The 13,330-nt window shown below is 40.2% G+C and overlaps 1 protein-coding gene across 1 annotated transcript in view; it reads right to left on the bottom strand.

Annotated features, from left to right (window-relative positions):
• Nucleotides 1-13,330, bottom strand: part of IGHMBP2 (immunoglobulin mu DNA binding protein 2) — a 751,785-nt gene that overhangs the window by 327,697 nt on the left and 410,758 nt on the right. Inside the window, exon 10 of the mRNA XM_044067302.1 lies at nt 6,285-6,467. Within this exon, the coding sequence (XP_043923237.1) occupies nt 6,285-6,467 (183 nt within the window). The remainder of the gene's footprint in view (nt 1-6,284; nt 6,468-13,330) is intronic.

Genomic DNA, 13,330 nt, shown 5'->3' with positions numbered 1-13,330 from the left:
CTATATAGGCTGATTACCAATGCTTAACCAACCTTTTAGGAAGAAGGATATGGATCTAAGTGCCCCTGGAAAATGGCCCTAGCAAAGCATGTTTCAAATTTAGAAAAATAATCCAGTATTTTATATCATGTAAAGGTATGTACAGTGAACTGTGTAGCCACCTCTAAAACCTCTAGAGTCCATTCCTTTACAATGTCCTGTTGAAGAAGATAAAGCTCCAGTAGAAAAAGCCTTTACACTACCTAGAACTGGTTTATCATGATGGGAAAAACAAAAAGCAATAAATGCGGACAACCATCTGGATATAGTAATTTTTGACACAGGTTGCAATTTCTTTGTCCCAAAATTAGAAATAATAGATGATCAGCTTTTCTAAAGGATTTGGTTCAGTCAAGAAGGTACCTAAACTGCTGATGCACATCCATGGTATGAAGAATCCTTTCTCCCTGGTTCTGAGTTTCTGGGTATAACACTGAGAGACTGATGGCCCAATTCAAAGTAAACTTTGAAACAACCTTTGGCATGAATGAGAGATTTGCTCTTAATGAGATCCATTCACTATGGAAGACCTACCCACCATGAAAGCTCACAACTCAAATACTGTTCTTGTAGAAGTCAGAGCGATAAGAAGACAGTTTTTCATGTAATGAACCTTAAATCTTTTTAATGAGCAATTTCAACTGGAGACATGGTTAACTTTTCCAGCACAAAGTTAAGATCCCAGGAAGGAGCAACATGTTTATCGGAATGCCTCAGGTGTAAAAGCCCCTTGAGAAACTATTAAAACAAAACAGAAAATGGAGGATCAATGGACAGACATGCTGAAATGACCACAAGATGTATCTTCAAAGAAGAGTAAGAGAGGCCAGAGGATAGCAACTCACAAAAATATTTCAGCACCAGTGGTACATAATCCCTGACAGGGTCCTGGCTATTGGCTAGGCACCTACTAGAAAATCTTTTCCACTTGCCAAGATAAGATTTTCTTGTGGCAGGTCTGCTTGCTTCCTTTAGCACTCATTGGATGCCCTCTGGAAAGATTTGCACAAAAGGAATTAAAATTGAATTATCCAGGCAGTTGATCAAACTCCCTCTGTCCTGTGTGATTATGTTCAGTTTATGAAGAAGCTTGTGGTAGTTTCCCCTTGGCCACTTACATAAGAAGGGAGAACCCATGTTGTCTGGTCCAAAAGGGAGTCACCACAATAAGTTTTGTGCATCAAAAAAGGTGCATCAAACTCCCCCTGCCCTGTGTGATTATGTTCAGTTTATGAAGGAGCTTGTGGTAGTTTCCCCTTGTCTACTTACATAAGAAGGGAGAACCTATGTTGTCTGGGCCAAAAGAGAGTCACCACAATCATTTTTGTGGAGTCTACTTGAATCTTCAGAATTGTCCTTAGCATCAGTGGGAATGGCAGTAATGCATAAAGGAACATTTCTGTCCATGCGAATGAAAATGCAACAATTTGCTAGCGAGGAGCTCTGAAGCAGAATTTGTTCAGTTGTCTGTTTTGACAGGAGGCAAACAGATCTACATGAGTTGTTCCTCACAACTGGATCAACTCCTGAAAGACCCCCTCTTCAATTTCTATTTGTGAGGGTCTGTCCTGGTCCTGCTCACCTTGTGTGTCAGTGTGTTTTGATCTGACAGAATGTAAGATGTTTGGAGGGTTAATGACTGCTGAAAAGCTGCCTCCCAAGCATTCATGGCCAGAATGTACAGAGCGTATGACCTGGTACCCTCTTGCCTGTTTATGTACCACATCACTATGGTGTTTTCTGTAATCACCACAAGAGGTTCCAGAAACCATAGCAGATGAAGAGTTTCTAAGGCATGAATTACAACCCACATCTCTTTGACAGTGATGTATTCTGGTCTGCCTGAGGAGTTTCACAGGCCTTGTTTCTTTATCCTCACTGAAACTGCTCCCCAAGCAAAATGTAGGGCATCTTTAGTTACAGACTGCCTTGGACGTAGAGGAGAAAAGTGGGACCCATATCTATAGTCCCTACCAGTGCAGTTCTGTTTTTATAACAAAGCCCAAGACTGGAATCTGAAATTCCAGATGATGCAAATGTTGGGTCCATGTGTGTTATAGAAACCATTGAATCTTTCTCAAATACAACTCTCACGGAAGGGGCATCATGAAAATCATAGAGGCTATGAACCCTGGAGTCCTGAGATACTCTGCTGAAGTCTGATACTGATGTGAGGAGCTGAAGAAAGTTTCCAGATAAAAATCCACATTCTCTTGTGTCAAAAAGGCCTTTAGCTGCAAGCAGTCAAAAAACATCCTAGCAAGACAATCCTTAGTGACAAGGTCAAGGTAGACTTCTGAAGATTTATCTAGAATCCCAGATTGGTCAGAAGAGAAGAAACACATTGTAATGACCCTTGACGACTGGAAAATTACTCAGCAAAGATGAGCACGTTATCTATATAAGAAAATATGTGAATGCTATTCAGTCTAGTGTGATATGACTAGAGCTACCCACTATGTAAAAACCCTTGGAGCTGTAGATAACTGAAAGGGTAAAGAAGAATTGATACTGTGATTCAGATACAGAAAACCTGAGAAAATTCTTGCAGCTTTTGGCTATAAGAATGTGATGGTATGCATCTTTTAGATCTAACATTGCCATACAGCTTACCCGGAAAATAAGAGGCAACAGATTCTGAAGGTTTAACTTCTTGAATTTTGGAACTTTCACATAAGATTTAGAAAGGAAAATGTTTAGAGCTGGTCTCCAAGAAGACTCTTTCTTTGGTACCAGAAACATTCTGGAATAGAAGCTTTTGTCCCTTTGATTTAATGGCACCGGTTCTATAACTCTTAGGGTGAGTAAATGCCGAAGAACTTGAGGAAAAACTTCTGTTTGGTTTGGACAGTAAAGAGGAAGTCCCTTAAAAGGAGATATTTGTATTCAGTGCATCCTTAGCCACTTTTAACAAGTAAGAATGTGAAACAATCTTTTGCCAAAGGGTAATGTGCAGAGCCAGTTTCTTGGACACATTTTGAGAGATAGGGTAGAAGGGGTTGGGGTGGGAAATAATTCTGGCATAGTCATTCTGAAGGAATAGACTGTCCCTGTATGGAAAATATCCTTGTTTCTTGTTGTTCTCTTATCACTACTTTTTGTTGTTCCATTTTGCATGAGAAGGCAGGGTTTTTGTTTTGTTTCTTAGATGGGAAACAGGATTTTGGAAATTTGGAATGGGGCCTGAAAAAAATCTGAAACTCCCTATCTCCATCTCTCAACATATTGTGTGATGGCCCAAGTAGCAGATGGACCAATAAAATCTACTTATATAAAGCTGAATTTAAAATCTTCAGACTTTACTTCATCAGAAAACTTCTGATTATGTATCAAGGCGTATCTAATCAATACTGTAGCAGTAGCAGTGAACCTATGCACCTTATCTGCATAACTGTACACACTCATTAAGGTATGTTTTGATACTTGAGAAATATCAGCAACAGTGGAATTCAGATAGGCACTACCTTCAGTGGGAAATCTGGCAAACAAGTCTCTCAAACTGCCTGTACAAAAAAGCATGATCTTCTACACAAGCCTGATCGTTAAGAACTGTACATGTCAAAGTGGAAGAAGAAAATATTCTCCTATCAAATCTATCCAACACCTTTACTTCCTTGTCCAAAGGAGAAGGATTGGAGGGTACTAAGAGCCTGTTTTCAGCAGGTGAAGATGTAGATATGGCTACAGGGTCAGATCTAAGGTGGGAAAACAAATGCTTGTTAGGCTTTATAAAGTTTCTCAAACTATCTTCTTTCTTGGGAACTTGAAGGTTGAGAATGAGTGTTATTACAGACAGCATTAAATACATCCTTCAAGGCTGGCACTAATGGAGAATGGGAGTGGAATCAAGCATATATACTTCTCCTCAATTCAGGGGGATCATCCATTTGTTCTCATAAATTACCTTATTCATCCTGGCTAAAGTGTGAGAAAAGAAAAATTCCTCTAAAGGAGGGTGTGAGGACTGATTCCTCTGTGAATCAGAGAAATGTGATTGGGAATGTATGGGAAAAGAAGCCCTATCCCTTTCTATGTCAGAATCCTCTAACAAGTCTTCTTTAGAAATGTTTCTGCTGACTTCTTTTTCAGGTAAAGACTCCCAGGGACCTGCACTGACAGCCATATCCACATCTTCACCTGCTGAAAACAGGCTCTTAGTACCCTCCAATCTTAGCTAAGGTAAGAAAATTATCTTGTCTAACACGCACCATATCTTCAGATGAAAAATGTTTAACCTTTTTTTTCTTTACAGTAATAACTGATGACTGACTTGGAGATGGCACTTCTGCCCCATCAAGAGGTTTCTTTCTCCAGCTACTTCGAACAGCGTCCCACAGTGCGTCTCCCTGACCCAGCAGAGCTGGATCTCCCATGCCTGGTTTGGACAGTGGAACATGAGAAGAGGATGTGGTTGGCCCCACTTCATATTGTCTGAAAAAACTACACCTAAGGAATGACTAATGGCCACTGCAGAGACACCCACTATCGGTTGAGGCACTGACAGAGCCTATGGAGTTGGCAAGGGCTCTTTGATAAGTTGTTTTTTTTTTTTTTTCTTTCTAGGTACAGTGAGAGGTGGAACAGCAAAAATGGGGTAAGTATCCTTGCTGTGACCAAGGAGCATGCCTCATTTGCTATAGAGTTTCCTAGAACGAGCCGATTGTAAGGTGAGTTGTCAAATACTGTTCACAAACAGCAGACTCATGCTTGCAATTGTATATACAGTCCCCTAAACACAGTAATGCATAAAAAACACACTAAATTTCTGTCAAAATCCCAGTCTCATAAATTCAGTCTGATAGAAAAACAAGGCAGATAAGATGTCAGACAGTGTGTGCAAGCACTAACATACCCTGTAGAAATTCCTGCCCGAATGAAACACTTCGACACTAAACATTTACATAAAATTCATTCAGTTTACAAAAGCAATACATTGTATCACTAAAATAGCTCCAGAATAGCTGATGCTAAAAATAATGTCTGTAACAGGAAACTTCCAATATTACAAAGGTTTCTAAAGGGGTAATACTACCAAAAAGTTCTGGTACAATAAATAGCATTTGTAAGGGCCTATATTCTGTGTGAAAGGGTTCCCCACTGAGAACTTATCTGCCAGAATTGAAGCTAAAGGCCAGGGGGGCTGCTCGTGTGAAGCCTCTGAACTGTTTTATGATGAGGTGGCAAGGAAGTACTGAAGAGTCTTCACTCTGACTACTGATTTTCCCTGCAAATGCTAGCCCAAACAGCAGTCAGAATGAAGGTGTGGGAGGGAATATGAGCTTTTCAAAGCCAGCCAGTTGTTCAGTCTTGGGCAAGACACAGTCCATATAGCCTAAAACCTACAGCAGCAGCGGGAATGCTGAATGATAAGGGTTCGTTACTCCTGACCATCACACTTATGACATTTTTTCAAGGGCATTTTCAATACTGAAGAGAGACTGCTATTCTTAAAATAAACTGTGGACAATGAGATAGTTGTATTGCAAATAATGCAGAGTTTTTATTAATGTCATGTCTAGGAAGAGCAAGGGAGATAAATCAGTGCTTCTCACTTATTCAGTGACTGTAATTTCATAGGAATCTATGGTCAAATGCATGGGATGTCACACAGACAAATGTAGCCATTTTCTGTTACATCAATAACTGCACATAATTCAAACATAACTCAGTTTATTATTATCTTAATGATTAACACAATTGCACAAAAAACACTCAACTTTCACCTGAAATCTGCAAATATTACTGCTCTAAAGCAGCTTGAAATTCTATGTAAGAGCATAAAATCATGTTGAATCAATTAGCAGGTACTGTATAATTCAACTTATAAAAAAACTGCAACTGCACTGTCCCTTTCAGACAGACATAAGCAAAAATTCCGAGAAAATCTCTTAAGTAATGGAAGGGTCTCCAATGGGTTACTTATCTGCCTGAAGACAATGTGCTGAAACTGACTCAAAGGCTACACCAGACACAAAGCTAAGGAGAGTCTGCATATGTGTAAGAAAAAGGCAAGAACAGTTCCAAGTTTTGGCACATCTGTACTCCCTTCTTATAACAACACATTCTCTCATGTAAGGATGAACCTGTGGTCTGTGGGGATGGAGTCTTAAGTAATGTATACTGACGATGTATGATATCCTCACCTTGAGTATTTCCCATATGTAATGGCTACCATGACATTGATCTACTGAAGCATAATGCTGTGATATTATACATGCAGAAAGATTGACTCCATGATTACTTACCTCAGCAAGTGATCTGCAACAGATGGATCTGCTGACAAACGCCCCTCATACATTTGTTTTGAGGCCCAGTTCATTATAGATAGGTGCATTCTGTACTGAACAGTAAGCATCTTCACCACTCTCTCGCCATACTTTTGAATCAGACGCTCCATTAAAGTTAAAGAAAGACCTTCAGCTGCAGCCCTGAATTAAAAAAAATACAATAATGATACCACACATATCCTGCTGAAAGAAATGTTTAACAGAAATACTAATGGTTTTGCAGGTTCTTCTTGAAAAACATGTTTTAATGTATAGTGAAGACCTGGTAAACTCCAAAAAGTTTAAGTATGAAAAGGGTGCATACATCTGAAATGATTACAAGAATACAACATGCATATCTCTTAACAGTGTAATCAAATATTTTTTCATACAAGTCATGCACAGAACCATAAACATGAAAAAAGAACAGCTGCATAAGAACAAATGATAGCATAATGTAATCTAGATAGCACTGTATTTGTGAGTATTCTCAGCCCTAGGCATATGCACTAGTGACTTTCTTCAGCAAAGCTCAGTGGAGACTACTGTCAGGTACTGTTTGTGAAGAACACAGATGGAAACACCCAGAAATTCAGTATCATCTCAGTTTTTTTCTCACTGTTGGTGTATAATAATGTGAACAATTAAAAATGCATACATGCTTTAATAAAATAAAAAGAAAGACTGCTTCCTGAGTAAACATTTTTGGAATTCACATACCCTAGGTCCATACCTTCCTCTTCTTTTTGGACTTTCATGATTAAACATGCAACTACATGCAAGAAGAAACCAAACCTTCCCCAAATCCAAACATTGCCCTTTACTCTCTCTCTGCCATAGCTTTCAAGTGTCACAATTTGGGTGGGACACTGCAATTTTAATATTAAAGTGCCTAACTGTCCCACACTCCCAATTTGTATACAGCCAGTCCTGATTCATAATCTGACCAGTTAGTCACACCACAAGATTTGATTAATGGCTATAGTCACGTCTCTCCAACTGTGATGTGCTACATACTTGCCAATTGATCTTTTATTTAAATAAGTGAAATTGTGGAGGATAGATTTTTATATTTGTGGTGGTGTGTTCTACAGATCGATTAAACATTTTTCAAAGTGATTTTTTATCTTCTGGATAGTATCTGAGTAAGAGTGAGCAGAGGATTACGTGCACACACACACACACACACACACACACACACACACACACACACACACACACACACATACACACACACACACACACACACAGCACTTTTGAGAATCCAAATGAGGTTTGCTGGATGAGGAAGTGAAAATGACTATAAAAAGGCCTTAACCTGCAAGAATTCTCAAGAAGATTTCTACCTGTTCCAATGTCCTAATCTGTCTTCTATTTCTCTGTATTCTCTGGGCTGAGATTACAATTGGTGTGTAGTAATCAGGACTCTACCTTAGTCAACAAATTCAAAATAATTAACTAATTAAATAAATAATATCAGTCAATAAATAAGGCCAGAGCAATGAGAACCATACCTGCTGAGGAAAAAAGGGATTTACAAGAATTCATAAAGTCACTGAGATTGTGGAGTTATTTGTTGTGTGCAAGGTACAGGAGATGAAGGAGCACTGGTTTCTTTAACAGTAAGGAATACTTCACATAAACCACCAAGTAGGAATATATAAGAGAAAGACAAGAGTATCAGAATACAACTTCAGGTCTGTCTTGACGGCTTACAGTCTTTAGTCTAGTGGTCTTTTAGTTAGAAAGCTATGGGGTTTTCCAGCAGCATGATGGGTTTGAACAAATACATACCATAGAGGGCATTATATTCTATCACTGGTTTGGTGATAGCATATTTTTGACATGGATAAGATACCTCTAGTTATTAACTGACCTATAGAAAGGTTTTCTGACCAGTGTTGGTAGATGGTCAAAAGATATGGCGATATCTGTGAATGTGAATGTGAATGTGTTGATATGTCTGAAGATCATATCCATCTGGACATGAAGTCTATACTGTAAGTTGCCGTTGAGATTTGTTTACCAGCAATAACAATGCTATACTTCTTTCCATTTAATTCAAGCCCTTTGCTAATACACCACCAATTGTATGGTTTAGCCCTTGCTGTAGTACCCTTTCACAATACTGCTAGATTAGCAGGAATATGCAAACATACAAACACACACACACACACACACACACACACACACAGACACACGTTTATTTACTTATATATATATATATATATATATATATATATATATACATATATATATATATATATATATATATATATGTGTGAAGAAGGGTTTAACATGAAAGCTCGGGTCTATATTAGATCACCGAACGCTTATAAAAGCGAACGGTGATTAATCGACCCTATGTAAGCGAAAGCTTACAATTTTGAACTGTCAGAATAGTGATTTTTTTTCCCTAGGAAAAAAAAATCGCTGTTCCGACAAAAAAAAAAAAAAACACTTTACACATTACATTAAGTGGGGGGCTGTGCCCCCCCACACACCCCTACTTAAATATACCAACTCCGAGACCACACTACAGTGCCGAAAACAGCAAAGTAACGAAGTGGCCAAGCAAATTCTTTCCCAGGGAAAGAATTCGCTCAAAAGCCACTTCAATATTTTGCCGTTTCAGGCTTTTCAGTTTGACCAAGATGCATTTGAAAGAATGCGTCTTCGGTCTTATAACAGGGAACCAAACCTCTTATCCTGCCATTTCAAGTTTTTATTTCTCATTTTTATTAAAGAAAACTTTTATGACAGTTGGCCTGGTGATTGCCTTGGTTTTGTCTTTTTGTTTTTTTATATATTTTATCCAAGTGGGTATCTTTGACTGCCGATCAGTTCGTCTGAGGATTCTTACAGATATATATGTATATATAGATTATTTATATATATATATATATATATATATATATATATATATATATGTGTGCGTGTGTGTGTGTGTGTGTGTGTGTGCGTGTGTGTATATAGACACACACACACACACACACACACACAGATATATATATATATATATATATACATATATATTTAAAAGCAGGCAAATATGGGGTGCAATGGCTTTTTTTATCTAGAGTTCCTTCAACTGCTGTTGTCATTTGCTTCATTAGAACAGTTACGTTCTCTGAAGTTTGTGTGTGTGGTTGATGTGATTTAGGAAATCTCAGTTAAATTTGAATGGGAATGCATGATATGTTATAACTTGAGAACTGTGTGAGTTGTTGAGTTTTAGATGGGGTAAGTGCGTATGTGGTGTTGAGTTATAGGTGGTGTGGTTGGCAACGTGTTGTTTGGAAGGTTGCATGGTGTGCTTGTGTATTTTATTGACAGGTGGGATTTAGAAGATTGCATTATACATAGTTCTTTCATTTGCATTGGTATACCAGACTTTACAGTGAGTGAGGAGACTTAGCCACATTCCTCACTGTAGTGAGATGTCACAGGTAATACAAATAAAGCAGCAGGAGTGTAAGAAGGGTTCAAGGGGGGCTTGCCCCTGTAAAAACATTGTTTTGCTTAGTATAGTTAAGTTTAAATGTATTTCATGGCTTCAACAGAACACATTTATTTCTGCAGTCTGGTTTGCGATATATTGACTCTCAATGTATCCTGACATTGATAGTTCAATATAGACCCTATATATAAGAGATCAGCAGCTGATGTATCTGTTCATTATTTACATAATGTTCTCAGCTTTTACACAGCATCCTTGGATATGAAGGCACGGAAGAGGCACCTTTGTGAATAAAGACACAAGCAGAATGGAAAAAAAAGAAGTTATGTACTCACCATAACGTTCCATCTGAGTAGTTGTACTTAATTTGTATTCAACTTGTAGGAATTCAGATTTGGATCGGATCTGAGACGGCTGCACCACCAGGATCTGATCTGAGCTCCAAGCTCCTCCCCCTACCCACAATGCCCCTCCATCTCCTTCCTTCCCTCAGATTGAGTTTGCTGAATCAGAAACATAAGCCCGACCCAAAGAAACCTTACCACTAAAGGTTCAGACAATCTAGACCAAGCATAAGCAGTAAAGCCACAAGTGTGCACCTCTCCCAAATACCAAAATAGGACAATCGTGGCAAGTTCAGGGGGAAGGAGGGAGAGATGGTTGAAGACAAATGAAGTACAGCTACTCAGATGGAACATTATGGTGAGTACATAACTTCTTTATCTGAGGTAGTTTACTTCATTTGATCTTCAACCTGTAGGTCAGACTCCCCTGCTACTTTTATCTTGGTGGCCCTCATGGAAGGATATTACGGAGCACCGCAGAGCTAAAGGATGCTCTACCCCTGGATACCATGTCCAATTTGTAATGTGAAATAAAGGTATGAGACGAGGACCAAGTAGCTGCAGAACAAATGTCATCCAGCGACATTCTAGACCAGAAAGCCACCAAAGTTGCCATGGATCTAGTGGAAAGGGCTTTAATCAGACCCAGCAGGGAGATGCCTTTGTTAGAATATGCCCGGATATTGCATTGGGAAATCCATCTAGCCATGGTAACTTTGGAAACCGGTTTGCCTAAAAAGGGTCTCGAACAGGATACAGTTGGTCTGATTTCTGGAAGGGTTTCTTTCTGTGTAAGTAAAACCTCAACTGCCTACGTACATCCAACAAATGTAACTTGTATTCACCTCTGTTTTGGAAATTTGGAAAGAAAACAGGAAGATTGATGGATTGATTAATATTGTTCTCAGAAGCCACTTTAGGAAGGAAGGAAGGATTCATGTGCAGGGAAACCCTGTCCTTATGAAAAACCATATAGGAAACTTTAATGGATAAAGGTTGGAGTTCCGATACCCTCGTCGCCGAAGTAATGGTCACCAAAAAGGCAGTTTTCCAAGAAAGTAATTGTAAGTTTACTGACGCCACTGGTTCAAAGGGAGGGGAAACTAGGGCTTATAGGACAAAGGTGAGGTTCCCAGGGCAGTGTTGGATCTTTCACTGGTGGTCATAATATAAAGGTTCCTTTAAGACAGGTCTTACAGAGCCTAGACAAAGCTAAGGAAGCATGTTTTCACCCACATGGAAGTTAGAAATGACAGCCAGTTGAATTCTAACAGTAAAAGAACTCGCACCCTACTGAAAAAAAAACAGATAAAAATTCCAGAATGGCTGGAACTAGAGCTGAAAAGGGGTCTAGATTCCATTGAGAGGACCAAATAGAGAAACGTTTTAATTTACTATGGTATATCTTTCTGGTAGAAGATTTATGGGACACCACCATAATGGCTTTAGCCAGAGAGGATAAACTGGGAGTCCTAATCATTACTGGAACTGGAGCAGACAAGTTGTGAGTTTCAGACTGTCCAGGTCTGGGCGAAAAACCCCTGAGGGGTGAGAAATAAGATCTGGAACTGGATCCAAGATCCATGGAGGAACTACTAGATGAGACCACAGAGAGGGGAACCAGACTTGACAAGGCCAGAATGTGGCAATGAGGATTATTGCGCTCCCCAACCTGCGAGCTTTCTGAAGAAACTTTGGAATGAGAGGTAATGGAGGGTAAGCATAAAGGAGACCAGGAGGCCAAGCATGAAACAGTGCATCTATGGGGGCTTCTCCCTGAGGAGTATTCAGAGCAAAGAACTCGCTGTACTTCGTGTTGTAAGGGGATGCAAAGAGATTGAAGCAGGCCGCACTTGAGGAAGGTCTGTTCTGCTACTGTAGGATTCAGAGACCACTCATAAGGCATCAGAATAGCCCTGCTGAGCTTGTCCGCTAGGATGTTGGACTGTCCCGGAATGTGCATTGCCACCAGAAAGAGGCCGGTGGAAACCGCCCATTCTCACACTTTCATGGCTTCTCTACAAAGGGGATAAGATCTTGTTCCTCCCTGCTTGTTGATATACCAGACCACTGACATGTTGTCTGACTGGATGGCAATAGTTCCTAGAGGAAGATGGGCAAGAAGAGCCTGCAATGCTAAAAGAACTGCCCTCATCTCCAGGACATTCACATGCAAGTTGGTCTCAGAAGGGGACCACGTACTTTGGACTGTCCTTCCCAAGCAATGTCCCCACCACCCTAGCTGGGAGGCATCTGTGATCACTGTGGTTGTGGGAAAAGAAGGAAGAAAGGGATGTCCCTGAACAAGTTCCAGGGAAATAGTCCACAAGAGAAGTGACTCTCTGCAAGCCCAAGATATGCATACCGGATGGACCAAGGGTAGGTCCAGAAGGGACCATTGAATTGCTAACCTCCACTGGAGGACCCTTATGTGAAGACATGCGAAAGGGAGAAGATTGATAGTGGCTGCCATGGAACCCAGGGCCCGCAGAACTGTTTCCAGTGATGTGCTGTGAGAATGAAGAATGTAAGCTACGTGAAGTTTCAAATTGTTTACCCTTTCCGGGGTGAGATAGACTTTCATTTGTATGGCGTCTAGCTCAGCTCCAATGAAGTCTAAGCTCTGAACTGGAGTTACCGATGACTTGTTGATGTTGATTGTAATGTCCCGTCTGTTTGCTAGAAGAAGGAAGTAATCCCTGGCCTGGCACAGTAGATGCTTGGTAGGGCCAGCAAGGAGCCAATCGTCCAGGTACGGGAAATCCTAGATTCCCTGAAGCCTCAGGTGGGCTGTTACCACTGCCATGACTTTGGCGAACACCCTGGGGCTGTAGTGACACCAAAGGGTAGGGCCCTAAATTGATAAAGATTGGCCCCCAGTCGGAAGCCAAGAAACCTGCGGGAGCACCTGTTCATTTTGATGTGATAGTATTTGTATTGGAGGTCGATCAAGCACAACCAATCCTCTGCTTGCAGGAAGGGCAGAATGGACTGAAGTGTGACCATCCTCTGTTTTCTTTGGCACTAAAAAGAACCTGGAATAGACACCCGATCTGGACTGATCTAGGGGGATGGGTTGGATGACTTGATTTATTAGCAGCTTTTTTATTTCCTGTGCTGCTTCCTCCCTTTGTGCAGGTGGAACATCCGGGAGAAGTTTTGGTTGATGAGGTGAGGCTGCAAACGGGATGGAATAGCCTATGGATATGATTTTTAGTACC

Source organism: Protopterus annectens, chromosome 3.part1 (genome assembly GCF_019279795.1).
Source record: "Protopterus annectens isolate FY-2018-M chromosome 3.part1, PAN1.0, whole genome shotgun sequence".
In the NCBI taxonomy this organism is placed as follows: Eukaryota; Metazoa; Chordata; order Ceratodontiformes; family Protopteridae; genus Protopterus; species Protopterus annectens.
This window is presented reverse-complemented; position numbering and strand designations above follow the sequence as displayed.